The sequence below is a fragment of the Ahaetulla prasina genome, chromosome 2 (assembly GCF_028640845.1).
Source record: "Ahaetulla prasina isolate Xishuangbanna chromosome 2, ASM2864084v1, whole genome shotgun sequence".
NCBI classification, from domain to species: Eukaryota; Metazoa; Chordata; class Lepidosauria; order Squamata; family Colubridae; genus Ahaetulla; species Ahaetulla prasina.
The window spans coordinates 29,464,902-29,485,588 of NC_080540.1; the positions used below are offsets into that span (position 1 = coordinate 29,464,902).

The 20,687-nt window shown below is 48.1% G+C and overlaps 1 protein-coding gene across 3 annotated transcripts in view; it reads left to right on the top strand.

Annotated features, from left to right (window-relative positions):
- Positions 1–16,575, top strand: part of LOC131189854 (H-2 class I histocompatibility antigen, Q9 alpha chain-like) — a 105,436-nt gene extending 88,861 nt beyond the window's left edge. For all 3 annotated transcript variants that reach the window (XM_058166399.1, XM_058166402.1, XM_058166401.1), the window contains exons 4-9: positions 10,740–11,021; positions 13,061–13,159; positions 13,675–13,707; positions 14,389–14,421; positions 15,444–15,477; positions 15,749–16,575. In XM_058166399.1, the coding sequence (XP_058022382.1) occupies positions 10,740–11,021; positions 13,061–13,159; positions 13,675–13,707; positions 14,389–14,421; positions 15,444–15,463 (467 nt within the window). In that variant the 3' untranslated portion in view covers positions 15,464–15,477; positions 15,749–16,575. The remainder of the gene's footprint in view (positions 1–10,739; positions 11,022–13,060; positions 13,160–13,674; positions 13,708–14,388; positions 14,422–15,443; positions 15,478–15,748) is intronic.
- Positions 16,576–20,687: the final 4,112 nt, after the last annotated feature.

A 20,687-nucleotide genomic window follows, 5' to 3' on the forward strand; every position in this document is an offset into this window, starting at 1 on the left:
GATTAATGTTGAATAAGAGACTGTATATTGAATAGGTTGTTGGAAAATGAAAATAAAACTTTTTACAAAGAGAAGATTAATAGTAGTGCAGATTCAGTCAATAGTTTGACAGTGTTGATGGAATTATTTGTTTAGCAGAGTGATGGCCTTCGGGGAAAAACTGTTCCTGTGTCTAGTTATTCTGGTGTGCAGTGCTCTATAGCGTCGTTTTGAGGGTAGGAGTTGAAACAGTTTATGTCCAGGATGCGAGAGATCTGTAAATATTTTCACGGCCCTCTTCTTGATTCGTGCAGTATACAGGTCCTCAATGGAAGGCAGGTTGGTAGCAATTATTTTTTCTGCAGTTCTAATTAACCTCTGACGTCTGTGTTTTTCTTGTTGGGTTGCAGAACCGACCCAGACAGTTATAGAGGTGCAAATGACAGACTCAATAATTCCTCTGTAGATGTTGTGACCCAGGTTCCTGGACCCGGACTCCTGGACTCGGATGATTCAGAAAGTGAGGGAGAAGACCTGGCAAGCCCTGCTTCTCTTGAGCCCTTTCCCTCCCTGGCACCCACTCAAAGGGAGGAGGAGGGGCCGGCAAGACCTGATTCCCTGGAGCCTTCTTCTGATTTGGCAACGCCCCAAGAACAGTTTTGGAGTGATGCAAGACTGCGCAGACGTGATCGGCGTGTGCAGCAGAAGCAGTGTTGGGGGAAAGCCAAGTCATAATTGTCATGCAGTGATATCTGCAGAGACTATAAATAGGAGGCGGGACTTCCTGGTTTTTTGTCTTGGACAAAGCAATGAATTGGCGCGGGCTAACTGTCTCAATGGAGGGAAGAATATATTCGTGAGTAATTCTGGCCTTATCTATAATTTCCTCGTTATCTCCAGAAACTTGGCAGGCCCGTGGGTAGACGTGGCCAGGACATATATCTATGTAAATAAAAGGAGAAAAGAAGGCCTCTGACTGACTCTTTGCTGGGAGTATTCGGGGGAGGGAAACAGAACATTTTGTCCAAGATCTGACTAAAACATCTTCCACCAAAGATGGACCAACAGCAGGTACAGCAGCAGTTAGAGCAGCTACAAGCGGCTAATCAACAGCTCCAGCAGCAAGTGGCTCACTTGGCAGGCCAACTTGCTGCCAGGAATGTGCCTGCAGCCCCTCCCCCCATCCTCCCACTCCTCCTCCTCGTCGCAAGTGCCCGATGAGTTTTACTGCAGGTTTGAAAGGAAACTACAGTCACCTATCTCCACAACCCCCATCTCAGATACACCAACAACAGCCAAGCCTCCTACAACTGACCCCATTTCATTGGGTTCACAACCCCTAGTGATCACAGAAAAGGAAGTGCAGGACCTATTTCACAGACAAAAGCCAGGAAAAGCTCCAGGCCCAGACAAGATAACTCCTTCTTGCTTAAAAGTCTGTGCTGACCAATTGGCCCCCATCTTCACCCATATTTTCAATAAATCACTAGAGATGTGTTATGTTCCTTCTTGCTTCAAACGCTCTACCATCATCCCAGTGCCGAAGAAGCCCACCATCAAGGAACTGAATGACTACAGACCAGTTGCTTTAACATCTGTAGTCATGAAAACCTTTGAAAGGCTAGTGCTTTCCTACCTGAAAACCATCACGGATCCGCTGTTAGACCCCTTGCAATTTGCATACCAAGCAAATGGATCAACAGATGATGCTCTTATATGGCTCTGCACTACATCCTACAACATCTTGAGTCTCCAAAGACCTATGCAAGGGTCCTTTTTGTAGACTTTAGTTCAGCTTTCAATACCATCATTCCAGACATTCTTCTAACTAAGCTAAACCAGCTACAGGTACCGGAACAGGCTTGTAAGTGGATCACAAGCTTCCTAACAAACAGGAAGCAGCAGGTGAAGCTAAGCAAGATCACATCAAATACTTGTACAATTAGCACAGGGGCCCCCCAAGGCTGTGTGCTCTCCCCACTTCTCTTCTCTCTGTATACCAATGACTGCATCTCCAATGATCCATCAGTTAAGCTACTGAAGTTCGCAGATGACACAACAGTGATTGGTCTCATTCGAGACAATGACGAATCCGCATATAGACGAGAGGTCGAACGACTAGCCTTGTGGTGCAACCAAAACAATCTGGAACTGAACACGCTCAGAACCGTAGAAATGGTGGTAGACTTTAGGAAAAACCCTTCCATACTTCCACCTCTCACAATACTTGACAACACAGTATCAACAGTAGAAACCTTCAAATTTCTGGGTTCTATCATATCGCAAGATCTCAAATGGACAGCTAACATCAAAAACATCATTAAAAAAGGACAACAAAGAATGTTCTTTCTGCGCCAACTCAGTAAGCTCAAACTGCCCAAGGAGCTGCTGATCCAATTCTACAGAGGAATTATTGAGTCTGTCATTTGCACCTCTATAACTGTCTGGTTCGGTTCTGCAACCCAACAAGAAAAACACAGACTTCAGAGTATAATTAGAACTGCAGAAAAAATAATTGCTACCAACTTGCCTTCCATTGAGGACCTGTATACTGCACGAATCAAGAAGAGGGCCGTGAAAATATTTGCAGATCACTCGCATCCTGGACATAAACTGTTTCAACTCCTACCCTCAAAACGACGCTATAGAGCACTGCACACCAGAATAACTAGACACAGGAACAGTTTTTCCCCGAAGGCCATCACTCTGCTAAACAAATAATTCCATCAACACTGTCAAACTATTGACTGAATCTGCACTACTATTAATCATTTCATAGTTCCCAGCACCAATCTCTTTCTACTTACGACTGTATGACTATAACTTGTTGCTGGCAATCCTTATGATTTATATTGATATACTGACCATCAATTGTGTTGTAAATGTTGTACCTTGATGAACGTATCTTTTCTTTTATGTACACCGGGAGCATATGCACCAAGACAAATTCCTTGTGTGTCCAATCACACTTGGCCAATAAAAAAAAATAAAAAAAATTCTATAACCGTGCCGGATAAGTTTTCTGGGCAGCCTGAGATGTTCCCGACCTTCTTGGGACAGTGCCACTCTACATGGCTATGAGGCCAGAGGATTTCCCAGACGACCGGGCTAAGGTGGCCTTCGCGATTAACCTTCTTTCCGGCTCGGCTGCTCGATGAGCCACGCCCCTCTTGCTCCAGGACAGCCCCCTGCTGGCGGACCAACAGCGTTTTTGGCAGCACCTGTGCACCATGTACGAGGACCCCGTTCGAATGCTGACGGCAACCAGGCGCCTTAAGGAACTCCGTCAAGGGAAACGCCCCCTGCAGGAGTACATCGCCGAATTTCGTCTTTTGTGCCAGGACTCTGACTGGAATGATGCAGCGCCAGGACGTGCCCAGGAGGGACTCTCAGAGGAATTGCAAGACGAGCTGGCCCGGGTGGAGGCGCTGCGGACCCTCGACAACTTGGTGCCCCTTTGTCTCCGCCTCGATGCCTGTCTGCAACGGCGACCGTCCCATTGCACCCCCCGGGACCCGCCATCGACATCTGCACCCCCACTTCCTGCACCACCAGCACCCCGGGTCGCCCCATGTTTTGTAACCGCTGCGGAAGAGCCCATGGAGTTGGGAGCGGCCAGACCTCGCCTGACAGCCCAGGAGCGGAACCGGAGGCGCCAAGGGGGATTGTGCCTGTACTGTGGGGAGCCCGGCCACTTCGCCGCTTCTTGCCCCAGAAAGCGAAGTGGGGCATGCACGCCAGTCCCCGAATCACAGCGTGACCAATCGGGAAACGGAGCAGGCCCGACCTCGGGGAAACCCTAGGTCGGGCACGTACTAAGCCCCCACTGGACGTTGCGGAAGTAGACTCTGGGCCCCCTCGGCATCTGATTCTGGACACACGGATATGGTTGGGGAACCAGTCGGACGGGCTCCAGGCGCATGCGCTGGTGGACTCAGGGGCCACAACAAACTTTATGGACCAGGCCTTTGTGACCCAGTTTGCGGTTCCCGTGGTTCCGGTGGACCCTCCGATGCGGGTAGAGACAATTGATGGACGAGAACTGGTGTCCGGCCCCATTAAATTTGCCACCCAACCTTTGCACCTGGCTATTGGGGACCATGAGGAGACGATCCAGTTTTATGTCACGGCGGACCTTCATTTTCCCTTGGTCCTTGGGTTGGCCTGGCTTCGGACCCACGATCCTCAGGTGGCCTGGTCACGGAACGCCTGACGGAATTGCATGCGGTCCAACAGTTGGTACGTCAGCAGCTGGATCGGGCAAAGGAGGACTACAAACGATCCGCCGACCGTTCCCGACGGGCAATGCCCCCGCTGGCAGTTTGAGACCGGGTGTGGCTCTCCACCAAACACCTCCCGTCCGACCGCCCGGTAAAGAAGTTGGACCACCGATTCATCGGCCCGTTCCCTGTCGAGGCAGTCATCAACCCGGTAGCCTACCGACTGACCCTGCCACGATCCATGCGGATCCACCCCGTCTTTCACCGGTCCCTTCTGGTTCCTGAGGCCACACCTAGTCCCCTTCGGTGCCCAACAGCACCCGTCACTGTCGCCAAGGACGGGTCGGAGGAATACGAAGTCCACAGCGTACAAGACTCCCGCTGGCTGAAGGGTCGTTTCCAATATTTGATCGCGTGGAAGGGATACGGGACTGATTTTTCCTGGGTAGATGCCTCTGACGTTCATGCCCCTGACCTGGTGCAGGCCTTCCATGAGCAGAACCCAGCCCGACCGCATCCCGATCGTCAGCCCCGGGGGAAGGGCCCTGCAGTGAGGGATAGTGTTGTGACCCAGGTTCCTGGACCCGGACTCCTGGACTCGGATGATTCAGAAAGTGAGGGAGAAGACCTGGCAAGCCCTGCTTCTCTTGAGCCCTTTCCCTCCCTGGCACCCACTCAAAGGGAGGAGGAGGGGCCGGCAAGACCTGATTCCCTGGAGCCTTCTTCTGATTTGGCAACGCCCCAAGAACAGTTTTGGAGTGATGCAAGACTGCGCAGACGTGATCGGCGTGCACAGCAGAAGCAGTGTTGGGGGAAAGCCAAGTCATAATTGTCATGCAGTGACATCTGCAGAGACTATAAATAGGAGGCGGGACTTCCTGGTTTTTTGTCTTGGACAAAGCAATGAATTGGCGCGGGCTAACTGTCTCAATGGAGGGAAGAATATATTCGTGAGTAATTCTGGCCTTATCTATAATTTCCTCGTTATCTCCAGAAACTTGGCAGGCCCGTGGGTAGACGTGGCCAGGACATATATCTATGTAAATAAAAGGAGAAAAGAAGGCCTCTGACTGACTCTTTGCTGGGAGTATTGGGGGGAGGGAAACAAACAGTAGAACTGAATCAGCAGCTCCTTGGGCAGTTTGAGCTTACTGAGTTGGCGCAGAAAGAACATTCTTTGCTGTCCTTTTTTAATGATGTTTTTGATGTTAGCTGTCCATTTTAGATCTTGCGATATGATAGAACCCAGAAATTTGAAGGTTTCTACTGTTGATACTGCGTTGTCAAGTATTGTGAGAGGTGGAAGTATGGAAGGGTTTCTCCTAAAGTCTACCACCATTTCTACGGTTTTGAGTGTGTTCAGTTCCAGATTGTTTTGGTTGCACCACAAGGCTAGTCGTTCGACCTCTCGTCTATATGCGGATTCGTCATTGTCTCGAATAAGACCAATCACTGTTGTGTCATCTGCGAACTTCAGTAGCTTAACAGATGGATCATTGGAGATGCAGTCATTGGTATACAGAGAGAAGAGAAGTGGGGAGAGCACACAGCCTTGGGGGGCCCCTGTGCTAATTGTACAGGTATTTGATGTGATCTTGCTTAGCTTCACCTGCTGCTTCCTGTTTGTTAGGAAGCTTGTGATCCACTTACAAGTCTGTTCCAGTACCTGTAGCTGGTTTCGCTTAGTTAGAAGAATGTCTGGAATGATGGTATTGAATGCTGAACTAAAGTCTACAAAAAGGACCCTTACATAGGTCTTTGGAGACTCAAGATGTTGTAGGATGTAGTGCAGAGCCATATTAACAGCATCATCTGTTGATCTGTTTGCTCAGTATGTAAATTGCAAGGGGTCTAACAGCGGATCCGTGATGGTTTTCAGGTAGGAAAGCACTAGCCTTTCAAAGGTTTTCATGACTACAGATGTTAGAGCAACTGGTCTGTAGTCATTCAGTTCCTTGATGGTGGGCTTCTTCGGCACTGGGATGATGGTAGAGCATTTGAAGCAAGAAGGAACATAACACATCTCTAGTGATTTATTGAAAATATGGGTGAAGATGGGGGCCAATTGGTCAGCACAGACTTTTAAGAAATTTAAGAAAACGTCTTCCAGCTCTTAACAATAGCTTTAAGAATGGCAGCAAAAGAAGCGGCAGTGGAGACGACAGGGCAGGGCATATGTGTGTGTGTGTGTGTGTGTGTGTCCCTTCGCAAGGACTTGGAGGCAGCTCCTCTGAGGAAAAAAGGAGGCGGCGAAGCTCTGGCTGTCCTCTGGGAGAAATTGCCCTGTCTCTGAAGCATTGGTCATGTGACTGAATGGGCGTGGCCAACTTGATGTCACTCACAGCAAGATGCCGCCCCACCTTGCCCTGAGTGACTTCAAGTTGGCCACGCCCACTCAGTGACATAACCACCAAGCCACGCCCACCAAATAAGCCATGCCCACAGAACTGGTAGTCAAAAAATTTTGGAACCCAACCCCGATTCAGCCCCTTTGTTCCTGGTCTTCAGTCTGTTTGCCCTGGTAGGAATCCTCCCCCCCACCCTTCCACCCGTCTCCATGACATGGGAAGCCCTGTTTGGTTCCCATTGCCAGGCAGCCATTCAGTGGACCAGGAAATGCAGCCCCTCCCTGGCAGGTGTCTGGGTGGATCAGGCAGGACAATCACTTAGTGGTGTCCTGTTTGCTGCACGCAATGAGGCCACCATTTGGGGCTATTCAATGAAGCCTCCACTAGCCAAACTGTAGTCGAGAGTGGTGGGTGCTCTTAATTTACCTCCATTAACTCTGCTTCTCCCCCACATCCCATAGGGGGCTCCCTCTCTGCCTTGCACCTCATGGTGCACCTCCCATCTCCACCATTAGAGGGCTCCACTTTTACCATTAATAAGACATTTTCATTGCCCCCACTTGGGCAAAGAAGGCCGTGGATGAGGGGTTCTTTTCTTCCCAAAGTTTCTGTCAATCATTCTCTTAACCCTCAAACAGGTTCCCACAATTGTCAGTGAGCCTTTCTCAAAACAACTCCCTCCCCACCTTCAGGAACACCCCCTCACCCCACAAAGGGGCTCACATTCTAATCTTTTCCTAGAATTTTTTATTAATTTAGCATACAGACCATCCCTCTCTCCTAGGTCTACCCCTTCCCCCCTGGGGTCCTTCATCCCTCCAGGATTAGCTGGATGAGATTAGGATCAATGGGGAAAGAACCGAGGGAGGTCACTGTCCCGCAGATAGCCGGATGTGAATCTCTCCTTGTGAAGTGGGGCCACAGGATTCAGGTGGGCTTGCTGATGGCGTACCTGGCTCCCTGCTACGTGACAGCAGCCCTGCCCGAGCTGTTGGAGATGATAGCCAGGGCAGCGGTTGATACCCCCAGACTTATGGTTATGGGGGACTTCAACCTGCCGTCAGCGGGCGAATCCTCGACGACAGCTCGGGAGTTCATGGCTTCCGTGACGGCCCTGGACCTGTCCCAGATAGTAATCGGTCCCACCCACATCGGGGGAAACACTCTGGACTTGATTTTTGTCTCGGGACAGTGGCTGAATGATTTGGAACTAGAGGACTTAATTATTAAACCCCTGTCATGGTCAGATCATTCACTCCTTCAGCTAGACTTTCGAACCGCTGCACCACACCGCAGGGAGACGGAGCCGACTTGTTGGTTCTGTCCCAGGCACCGGATGGACCCGGAGAGGTTTCTGACAGAGCTTGGGCCATTTCTTGGGGAGCTGGCCCACGGCTCGGCCGAAGAACTGGTCGCCGCCTGGGAAGGGGCGGCAGCGGGGGCTTTGGACCGCGTCGTGCCTTTGTGGCCTCTGACCTGGCACCGAGCTCGACCAGCTCCAGGAGCTGAGAGAGATGAAACGCCGGAAAAGACGCCTAGAGAGTGACTGGAGGTCCAGTCGCTCCAAATCCGACCGAACACTAGTAAGGTCTTATATTCAGACCTATCTAGTGGCGATAAGTGCGGCAAAACATAGTTATTTTTCCGCCCTTATTGCATCGGCAGATAATCGCCCAGCCACCCTGTTTAGGGTGACCCGCTCCCTTCTTATGCAGGGGGCTCGGGAGGACCCCTTACAGGGGCGTGCTGAGGATTTTGTACAGTATCTGTCCGATAAAATTGCTCGGATCCGGGACGGACTGGACGCTGATTGGGTAGATCCGGGCGGGATGATGGGGATGGGTCTTGTGAATACTATCTGGGTGGAGTTTGACCCTTTGACCCTTGAGGACTTGGACAGGTTATTGGGTAGGCTGAATCCCACCACATGTTTATTGGACCCGTGTCCCTCCTGGTTGGTACTGGCCACACGGGAGGTTACATGAGGCTGGCTCCTGGGAGTTATCAACGCTTCTTTGTTGGAGGGTGTCTTCCCCACCGCCTTAAAAGAGGCAGTGGTGAGGCCCCTCCTCAAAAAGCCTTCCCTGGATCCAGCTGTGTTGGCAAATTATCGTCCAGTCTCCAACCTTCGCTTTTTGGCAAAGGGTGTTGAGAGTGTGGTGGCATATCAGCTTCCCCAATACCTGGAGGAAACTGTCTATCTAGACCCGTTCCAGTCCGGCTTGAGGCCTGGATACAGCACGGAGATGACTTTGGTCGCGTTGGTGGATGATCTCTGGAGATCTCGGGACAGGGGTTGTTCCTCTGTCCTGGTCCTTTTAGATCTCTCAGCGGCTTTTGATACCATCGACCATGGTATCCTGCTGCGACGGTTGGGGGGTTTAGGGGTGGGGGGCACCGTCTATCGGTGGTCTCCTCCTATCTCTCGGACCGTTCACAGACGGTGTTGGCAGGGGGGCAGAGATCGACCCCGAGGCGCCTCACGTGTGGGGGGCCACAGGGGTCGGTTCTCTCGCCTCTCCTGTTCAACATCTATATGAAGCCGCTGGGTGAGGTTATCCGTGGTTTTGGGGTGGAGTGTCATCTGTACGCTGATGACACTTAGCTGTACATCTCCACCCCGAACCACCCCAACGAAGTCGTCAAGGTGATGTCCCGGTGCCTGGAAGCTGTGCGGGTCTGGATGGGGAAGAACAGGCTCCAGCTCAACCCCTCCAAGACGGAGTGGCTGTGGATGCCGGCATCCCGGTACAGTCAGCTTACTCCATCGCTGACTGTTGGGGGTGGATTATTGGCCCCCAAGGGGAAGGTGCGCAACTTGGGCGTTCTCCTGGACGACCGGCTGTCCTTAGAGGAACATCTGACGGCCGTCTCCAGGGGAGCATTTTATCAGGTTCGCCTGATCCGCCAGTTGCGTCCCTTCCTAGACCGGGACTCCCTATGCACAGTCACTCATGCCCTGGTCACTTCCCACCTGGTCTGCTGCAATGCTCTCTACATGGGGTTCCCCTTGAAGAGCACCAGGAGGCTCCAGCTAGTCCAGAATGCGGCCGTGTGGGTGATAGAGAGAGCACCTCGCTGCTCCCATATAATACCTCTCCTGCGTGGCCTGCACTGGCTGCTGGTAGTCTTCCGGGTGCAATTCAAGGTGTTGGTTCTCACCTTTAAAGTGCTCCATGGCTTAGGACCGGGCTATTTACAAGACCGCCTGCTGCTACCGATAGCCTCCCATCGACCTGTGCGCTCCCACAGGGTGGGCCTTCTCAGGGTGCCGTCGACCAAACAATGCTGGTTGGTAGCCCCCAGGGGGAGAGCCTTCTCTGTGGCGGCACCGGCCCTTTGGAATGAGCTGCCTCCGGGGTTGCGCCAACTCCCCGACCTCCGGACCTTCAAACGTGAACTTAAGACTTTATTATTTCATCGTTCGGGACTGGCCTAAGCGAAATTTTAAATGAAATTTTAATGGGTTTTATTCGGTCTATGACCGTTTTAGTGTTTCAGCCTACTGTAAATTCGTTTTTAATTGGTTTTAAATATATGTGTTTGTATTTTATATTGGTTTTAATATGGCTGTAAACCGCCCTGAGTCCTTCGGGAGAAGGGTGGTATAAAAATTAAATTATAAATAAATAAATAAAAAATCCACACACACACCCACACTGATAATTGCCAACAGCCCCTCCCTGCCTGGAGAGGACCCCCTCTCTCTTCCACTGGCATCAATCTCTCTCTGCCCCCCCACCTTTTCAGAGACAAAATCTATTTTCCAAATTGATCAGTGTGAGATTCCCTTTGATCTCTCTTAAAATTGGGGTTGTGTCCCTTGGAAAGAGGCCTGGAGCAGATTCAGGGGAGTGTTGTTGTCTTGAAATGGAACTTAAGAGACCATTTCCACTATCCCTCCCTTGAAGGGAGCCGCCCAGGATCAGTCAGAGTTCAAAGCGGTCAGAGAGGAATTTTCTTGGACCCTCAATTTGCTGCTGGAGGTTTTTCAGGCTGAGTCTCTGGGAAGGACTCAAACTCAGGAGTTCTTATGGTTGAGCATCTTCCAGATTTGGAGCATTTCCCAAAACTCTTGGAGATGCAACATGTGTGGAGTGGGAAAGAGTGGGAGATTTTCCTGTCCCTTCAACTTTCCTATCCACTTTCCAGGCTCTGGAGGGGCTCAGAGTTAATTCTGGTGTTTCTGCAGAGGCCCCAAAGGTGACGGTGAGCAGGAGAACCGAGGTGGAGGATGGGATGGAGATGCACATCTGCCAAGTCCATGGCTTCTACCCCAGGGAGATCGATGCCTCCTGGAGGAGGGATGGGGAGGTCTGGCTGCAGGACACCCTTCATGCATCTGTGGCCCCCAATGCAGACGGGACCTACCACAAGTGGCTCAACATCCAGATTGATCCCAAAGAGAGAGACCGCTATCGGTGCCATGTGGAGCATGACGGCCTGCAGGATCCTCTGGACTTGGAGCTGAAGGGTGAGAGGCTGCAGGGAGGGAAAGGCTGGGTTCTTTGGCAGGCTGGAGGGTTGTGAGAGAGAAATCTGACCCCAGATGTGAGCATACCTGAGCTTTAATCCACTGGTTTTTCCAGTGTTTGAGGTTGGTGAAACTGCAGGGATCAGACCAGACCATAGAACTGACTTCAGGTGATGGAAACTACAGAATCCCATCACAATACTTGGCCGATCCTGATAAAATTCCCTTAAATCCTCTTAGGCCTTCCCTGTTTCTTGCCCCCAGCAGAAAAGCAGCAATTATGCTGAGCACCAGAAACAGATTTGCTTTTGTTCACAATTCCTAAAGTGGAAGAATCAGGAGGAGTCTGGTAGCCCCTTTTCTGAAGGCAAATTCTGACTAAAATTGATGAACTGCAGCTGCCTTCAGGAAATGCAGAGAGTGGCTGGACTGATGCATCAGGAGTCAGAAAAGAGGCTCCCAAGTCAGAATTTTTTCCCATCAGAGACTAACAGGGTTTCCTGCTTTAAAGGTCAAAAGGTCACTCTGTGTTGCTGCTCTAAGAAAGAAGTTGCACATTATTTTATGATATGATATTTGAATTCCTGAGGTTCAGCATAAAACCCAAGGAAAAAAACTCTCTCTCAAAGAATCCTGCATATGCACATAAGTGTCCTTAACGTACACTGGATTTCCAAAATTACAAAATTCAAATTCCAATTTTTTATTGATGATTGTCGCCACGATACAAGAAATATTCAAACGTAATTGTTATACTGATATCTCAGGCAAAATAAAATATTCCTTTTATTTTTGTTATTTATAGCAAGCATCAATTCATAAGTGGCATGATTGCTATTCAATGGGAATCCTGAATTTTGTGCAAGAGAAATTTACATTTAAAGTTATCCTCCCCTCCCCCACAAGCAATACCACTTTATAATCCCTTGGTAAGACCATACTTGGAATTCTTCATCCAGTTTTGGTTGCCATGATATGGAAAAGATGTTGAGACTCTGGAAAGAGTGCAGAGAAAAGCAACAAAGATGATTAGGAGCCTGGAGGCTAAAATAGATGAAGAGCAGTTGGAAGAATTGGGCATGTCTAGTTCAGTGACAAGAAGGACTAGGGGTGACATGATACGTTCCAGTATCTCAGGGGTTGCCCCAAAGAAGAGGGAGTCAAGCTATTCTCCAAAGCACCTGAGGGCAGGACAAGAAGCAATGGGTGGAAACTAAACAAGGAAAGAAGCAACCTAGAACTAAGGAGAAATTTCCTGTCAGGGAGAACAATTAATCAGTGGAAGGACTTTCCTTCAGATGTTGTGGGTCCTCCATCACTGGAAGCATTTAAGAAAAGACTGGAGAGCCACTTGTCTGGAATGGTATAGGGACTCTAGCTTGAGCAGGGGGTTGGACTAGAAGACCTCCAAGGTCCCTTCCAACTCTCTTATTCCATTATTCTATTTCTGCCATTTGTGGGACCATCCAGAAGTTGGATATCACCATATTCCATGTTTCATGCTGAAGTTCTGGAAGCATCAAATACAATTTCATGCTATTTCTGAACTGGCCAAAGAAAATGAAAGTGTGCACACAAAAAAGGCTAGGTGATATAAACTACTTTACTTTAAATAATAAAATGCAAACACTCAAACTGAAGAAAAAAGCATCCAGATCTGCCCATTTCCACTCAGGAATCATGACTTATTGGGGCAGCGTATAAAAAGAACAAAAAAAAATGTTTAGTAAATTTTGCTTATATTTTTGTTTTGAAACCTGCTATGAATCACAAGGTGGAAAACGGCTGTTTTTGAGTCAAAATATGAATTCAGTTGCCTTCATGCTGGGCTGGTGTGAGAAGGAGGCAGCGTCATGAGGCCACGTCCTCTAACAATGGTTATCAAGGCCTCTTCATGTTACCTTGAGAAGGACACAAAAATGAGCCCATGGACTTTTGAATTTGGGGTATTTCCAGCTTTCACCTCTTTAGGTCTCTTCCCTGATCAGGAAGATTGTTTGGGGTTCCCCTTCAATGATCTGCTCTTTCTCCCAATTCAGAACCAATCAATTCAAAATCCAACCTGGGGCTCATCATCGGCTGCGTTGTGGCTGCTCTTGTTCTGGTGGGTGTGATTGCTGGGATCCTGGTATTCTTCAGTAAGTATCTTTTGGGGGGTGATGGAAGGAAGATGGGGAGATTCCCCCCAAGTCTCTCCCTTTGGGGAGCTTCTTCTGGGCTTCCTTCTGTCCTGTTTTCCCAGCCTTCTTGGGGAGCATCTGAGATCTCAGCCTCTTGCTGGGACTCCAGTCTCCATTCAGCTGAGCCTGAGATTCAGGCAGTCCTGTCTTCTCCTGAGTTGGGAAGAGGCATCCCAGTTCCTTTGTCCCTTTCAAAGGCTTTGACCAAAGAACAGCAGAGAAGGATTTCCATGAAAATCTTCCTCCCCCTCCCAGCTGCTGCTTCCCCCAATTCCCCTCATCCATCTCGGAGGCAGCAGGTCTCTCTTAGGGAAAATCAGAAGATACATTTGTATTTTGAAGGTCTTTCTGGCTTTGTTAATGGGAAAAAAGCGACTGTGAAATATCTCTTGAGGTTCTTCCTCCTATGGAGGGAGAGATTGGATGATCTCTGGTGGATAATTTTGAGCTTTCATTGATATTTATCTTTGCAGAGAAACGTCAAGATGACTACAAAGAAGCACCAAGTGAGTGATTTGTCCTGTTTACATGTAATCTCCAACTTAGAGCAGGGACCAAAGGCACCACGAGTTGAGAGGGGTGTGTGCATGTATCTTTGTGGGTCCTATCTTCCTCTTCACGCTAAGAACCAGGCTGGGGAAGATGGGCCCCCTTTTCATTACAGCCAGGCTGTTCTTGGAAGTGGAGTCCTCAAGGAGAAACGTCTGGGAGAAGGAACCTTCAAGAAGATGAGAAGATCCATCTGGTGGAAGGTCCCTCTGACTGAGAACATGCCTTGTTTCCCAAGAAGGCAGAAAGGAAAGGCTTGGCCAAATGAGTCGGAAGCTCCATAAAACTAGGGATCAAAGGGGGGCATTTTGAGAAAAAAAGGAGCTGTGGGGGATGCCAGCTGGATCTCCTCTTGGTCTCCCATCACAAGGCTCTCTAAATACGAACTGGTTAGAAAAAGAAACTTTGGATCCATCTGTATCTTTTTAGATCAGCTCTGGCTTTGGGTGATATAAATTTTAAGAATTCTTTCTTATGCCTTTTAGTCAAAGCAGTTTAGTTCAAACTCTCTCCATGGATTTGTGAGTCATTGATTGTGTGTGGGAGAGAAAGGGAGGGAGGAAGTTGCAGTCAGAAAGAGCAGAGAGAGAGAGAGAGAGAGACCTCCTCACCCTCTTTTTTCTTTCTTTCTTTTCCAGCAAGTGACAAAGGATCCAACAGTTCAGACCAGGGTAAGTCGGAGGGAGCTGCTGCTGCAGGAGCCATTCTGTCCCTTTGCAAGACTTTGGGCGGATGAGGGGACGAAAAGACGGAGAGCCCCACTTTTTAAAGCCCCCCCCAATTCATCCTCCCTTCTGTGTCTGGTTCTGGTGAAATAATTAGAATAATTGGAGGCATTTTGGCTTAGTGGTGAGGGCACCAGGTGAGATCAGGAAATGGCCCCCAATTCTTTGAGGAGAAATAGGAAAACCTCCAGTGATGCCATGATCTCTAGTGGTTAGAGACTCTTCTGGTGACATAGTTGAGACCTGACTGACTCTGGAAGGGGAGGGGGGTTCCCTCCCTCAGAGATCTGCCCAGCTGGGTTTAGGGTTGGCCCCAACCGAGATCCCAGCCAGGATTGGTGGGGTTCCAGTGGTCCTCTAAGAATCTCTTCTGGCACCCAGGACGCTCCCACCCCACGATTCTGGTTGTGACTCCCTGTTTCTGAGGCTGGGCTGACATGATGAGTTGGGATTATTGGGACTATACCAGCCTCCCTGCTGCATGGCCTCCTCCCTGCCTGAGCTGCTGGGGGCCATCTCAGGATTGGCATGGAGTTGCCCAGGATTATGGTCCTGGGAGGTTTCAATCTGCCATCCCTGCATTTGGTCTCGGAAGCAGCCCAGGACTTCTTGACTATCATGGCGTCTGTGGTCTCTCCCAGATCGTCCTGGGTCCAACTCAAGACAGGGGTCACACAGTGGACATGGTCTTCCTGTTGTCAATGGCAACATGATCTGATGGGGGAATCTGGTTTTTATTTATTGTTTTAAAAATTCTACATGGCATTTTATTGAATTTTACTGTGTGCTGTGTAGGGTCACCTTAATGAGATATTTGGGATGGAAGCTTAATTATTAATAAATTAATAAAAAGCTTGATGTCCTCTGAGAGGTTTGTGAAGCTGAAGAGGTTTAATGGTGAAGAGGGAGATTTGTTGTCCTCACAGGACAAGACATTGATTCATTCTGTGTCTTTTTCTCCAATCCAGGGAACAACCAGGCCGTTTAGCAGCCCCCTTGCAGGTGAGTGGATTGGTGGGGGCCGAATGGGGGGAGAGGGAGGAAGGGAGGGGAATGAGGGCTTTGGGGTCCAAGGACCAAGTGAGGGTGAAGATACTTTGGAAATCCCTCTTCTCTCTCCTATTCATCTCAGACACTGGAAGGGAAGGAATTTGGGGAGAGGGCTCAGGGGAGGGGTCGTCCTACCCCCAAACTCTTATCCTGTGGCACCTCTCAGGCTCTCACTGTCTTGATCCCACTAACCCTTGGATCCTTTTCTCCCTCCTCTTTGCAGTGGAGACTCCCAGCATAAAGAGAGAGGAGAGAAGATGGGATCAGCCTTCTTCTGAATTGGGCCGGACTCTTAGCAGGAGCCCTTCAGGCTCTTCCTGCATGCTGGAACCAGGAGAGATTTTGGGTCTTCCATCATTGCTTTTATCACTGAATCAGTAACCTTTTTCTATTATGATTGAGGAGAAAAGAATATATTATGGGTTGCTAATTGTGGAATCAAAAGATTTCGTAGATTGGGTTGGGTTTTGTAGATAATAGTTTCTAATAGGTAGGTTGCATAACACCCTTAATGGGCTTTTGCTGATTAATCTTAGTGGATGGAGATTAGAGGTTAAAGATGAGCTCTTAGAGGTGCGTTTATAGAGAATGGGGTGAGGAATAGAATGAAGAGTTTCTTGGTTTTACTTTAAAAATATTTATAAGTTGTTAATTTTCATTATACTTGTTGGGGATACAGGTGGAGTTTTCTTTTTCTTTTTTTTCCTTGTGTTAATTTTATCTGTTTAATCTAGTCTTTGATGAAACTATTACTGAGAGAAGTGTGCATTTTGAGATTTTTCTTTCATTAAAATAGTTGATGCATTTTTAATTGATTATTGCACCATTATTTGACCATCTATTTGATAACACAAAGTTTGACAAATAATATACCGAGTGTAGCACTCGATACTGATTTTTTATAGATTGCCATTTATGATTTTATGATTTTCATGATTTAGAAAAATGGAACATGAAATCAATTGTCAGCTGCTATCTCCTTAACAATAGCACATCTTTTGTAAATTTGCCAAAATTGTTTGCTGAAAATAAAAGATTTCTTTTCCTCTCCCCTGAGTTGCTACACGTTTGGGGAGGTTTGTTGCGATATGCCATATGAACCCCTTTATGAAACTGTTTATAAAATTACTTATGTGCAAATATAAGCATGAGCAAGAAATTGCTTATGTGCAAAAATATCAGCATAGGTAAGTCTGGCTAATTGTTATCATGTAAGCAGAAATCTGTTTGATGCCAAGGTTACAAAGATGTTTGCCAGTAAATGTAGCAACACCTATGAGATAGCCACAGAACATTCCTTCTCTGATAAGGTCAACTTCATAGAGCTTCAAAAGAAGTTTGCTCCTACACACAATTATATGAGATTTATTAGTATGTAGTCAGGATGTCTCAAGATGTATTTCTGTTTGCTGTACCACGTAGGCAAAAAGCGGAGAACAAAGAACCACTTCATGGTAAAACTCCTCCCAAGAATCATGATCTTTCTCCCAAAATCATAGGCTTGTGGATGTGCTTGTAGTCACGTGTTCACGTGTTGAATATATGCTAATATGTAACCACCCCTGCTTACCTTCTGTAACCACCCCTAACCCTAATCTTAATAAAAGGGTTGTTTCGAGCTAGCTCGGGCTTGCTCACCCGAGGAGAATTGGACTCTGCTTATTCATTTCTCACTCCGTCTGGCGGGGATTGCCCAGACCCTTTCGTGGCGAGCCCGCTGGCGAGAAAAGCCACAACTGGTGACCCCGACGTGATTTGATCCCGGTCCTGGTTGTTCGCCTTGATGCCCCCGTACTTTCGCCAGTGAGGCGCTCCGCAGTCGTAAGACTTAGTAAGTATGGGGAACGGGTTGTCCAAGGGCCAGGTTACGCACCTCCAAGAACTTGGAGACCTTATTAAGGCTGCAAAAATTATTTGTATGAACCATGGCAAACCTTTACCCTCAATTTCAGCGAATGATCTAGTCAAATTATTGAAATTCATTTGGCAAAATATCCCAGCTATCCCCCTTCAGGGGATATTACATCTAAAAAATGGAGGCGCATATTGAAATATTTAAATGACCCCCCTAAAGCCAATCATGATTTGATTGTAACTTGTCAAGTAATTGTTATTAGCCTGGAGATTTATGAAAAGGCTATCAGAGATTCGAGCGATGCCATGGCGCTCAACGCTGCATCTCCACCTCCATACGAGGATGCCTCCACGCAGCAAAAATCTCTTGAGGTAAAATGTTCCAACATTGCCTCTTTAACTGAAACATCTCCATCATCTGCCCCCCCTCCGCCTCCGCTAACTGCGGACGGGGAGACCTCGTCTCATTCTGCTCTCGCAGCTGGACTGAAGAGAGCGATGGCAACGGGGGACCTTTCCTTAGAGGATTTGCAAATGTTTCCTATTGCCCTTATAGATGACCATAAAATCCTAATCAAAAAATTCGAGGTCATCAACCCCTTGATTTCAAAATGGTTAAAGATCTTAAAAGGGCAGTGGCAGAATATGGGATTCAGAGTCCTTATACCAGGGGTTTGCTTAATTCCATGGCCAATGGTCATGAATTGATTCCGGAAGATTGGAAAAATATTGCCTCTATGCTTCTTTCCTCTTCGCAATTTCTGATTTTTGAATCTGTTTGGCGGCAAGGGGTAAGAGTGGCGGTGGCCCGCGGGAACCTCCCGGCCGGCATCACCGCTGACCATCTTCTAGGGGAAGGTGCTGTTAACACCATTGCATTGCAAGCTGCTTCCCCCCGTACCCTGTTCCCTCCACTTAATGCCATAATCTTATCTGCCTTTCTCAAAGTGGATGACCCTAAGTCATCCGTCTCCTCTTTTGCTTCTATCCGCCAGAAACCCAATGAGTTGTATTCTGATTTCATTGACAAGTTGACCCAAGCAGTTGTTCGCCAGGTTGACAATGAGGAGGCTAGGACCGAATTGGTCAAACGTCTCGCATATGAAAATGCGAATACGGATTGTCAGAAGATCCTTCACCCCCTCCTTTCCAATCCTGTGCTGAACCTTGCTGATTACCTTAAAGCATGTCGCAAGGTTGGCTCCACTGCCTTCCAAATGGAGGCGTTGGCCGCTGCTTTGCAACCATCGGGCCAACGTCCTTCAGGCAATTGTTTCAATTGTGGCAAGCCCGGACATTTTAAATCAAGATGCCGCGCTCCCGGCGGCGGTGCCTTTTCAGATGCCCGACATCAAGTTGGAAAACCAAAAACGGTCTGTCCAAAGTGCAGAAAAGGGTTTCACTGGGCTAATAACTGCCGTGATTCCCCCCCAGTCTCGGGAAACTAGATAAGGGGCTTTCAGCTAGCCCCGCGCCCAAGGCTGAGGATGATTACTCAGAATTACCTCCAGACATCATTGAACTCACAGCGGCTAAATCGGTCATTGCTCCCCTCCCCGCAACCGTTTATTTCGTTCCTCTCAAACCTGCTATCGCTGTCCCTGAACCAGAAATCACCCCTGCTATAATTTTTCCACATCACAATTTGGTTGTGCAGGGTGTCCTCGCTTCACCTTTCCTTCGAAATTCTGAAGACCTTTCCTCTCTTGCTCTTGCTTTCATGGTCACCGTAGAGGTTTTCATTAATGAAGGGGATATTGTTGCTACTATGATTCCTCTCCCCTCTCCCCCCGCTATTACTACTTCCTTTCCGCCTGATGTTCTAACTATACAGAAGCCACTAAGAAGTCGGCCGGTTGTCAATTTTGTAATACAGGACCAATCCTTTTCTGGTCTTTTAGATACCGGTGCGGACGTATCGGTAATCCGCTCTGAAGAATGGCCCCCCGCCTGGCCCACTGACTCCTCTCCAGCAGTCCGTGGTGTCGGAGGCGTTCAGCACGCCCAGGTCAGCAGAAATTGGCTTCCAGTGAAATCCCCGGACTCTCCCACGATCGCTTTTGTCAGGCCTGTTATTCTTCCTTTGCACATAAATTTATGGGGGCGAGATCTTATGCAGCAGTTTCACGCTAGACTAACTCTTGACTGATAATGATTTTCTCTGCTCCTGCTCCGCTTCCTCTTTCCCTAAAATCTGAAACCCCGGTGTGGGTGGATCAATGGCCACTAACTCAGGAAAAACTTGCTGCACTTCATTCGCTTGTACAAGAGCAGCTTCAGGAAGGACATATTGAGCCTTCCCTAAGTCCTTACAATACCCCGGTCTTTGTAATCAAAAAGAAATCGGGAAAATGGAGGTTCCTTCAGGATCTCCGTAAAATCAATACTATTATTCACCCAATGGGGGCGCTACAATGCGGCCTCCCCAATCCAAATTTGATTCCTAAAGATTACGACCTCTTAATCATTGACTTAAAGGATTGCTTTTTTTCTATTCCTTTGCACCCTAAAGATAAACAATTATTCGCTTTCACAGTCCCGGTTTTTAATAATGCTAAACCCACAACTAGATACCAATGGAAGGTCCTCCCACAGGGAATGATCAATAGTCCTGTGATTTGTCAATATCATGTAGATAAAATTCTCCAACCTTTTCGTTCTTTGTTCCCTTCTTTTCTTGTGTATCATTATATGGATGACATTCTTGTCGCTGCGCCTGGGCCCCCAGGCACAGTCAAACAGCAATTGCCAAAACTCTTACACACCCTTCAGAAGGGTGGCCTTACTGTTGCCCCAGAAAAAATTCAATCCCACCCCCCTTTCTCTTATTTAGGATATACGGTTCTCAGGTCAGCGGCCCCAAATGTGCCAACCCTCTACCTTTCAAACAAGCCCACTTTAGTTCAGCTACAGCAATACTTGGGGACACTGAATTGGATTCGCTCTTACACAGCTCTAACCACTGCTCAATTATCTCCACTGTTCACAGCCCTCACACAAGGCTCTCAACCATCAGACCGTATACAACTGACCGATCAACAAACGCATGCCATGCATCAAGTCAATCTAACCCTAAAACACATATGGGTAGACAGACTTGCTCCTAACATCCCATTTGGCATGCTCATTGTCAACACTGTAATGCTCCCTACTGGGGCATTAGTTCAAAAGGAGGAGAAACTTCTAATCCTAGAATGGTTTCATCTTCCTCACACTTCACGCACTTCTTTAACTTCAAAGCCTACACAATTAGCGCAGCTCATTACAAAGATTAGATCTAGGAGTAAACTCCTCGCTGGAATAGAACC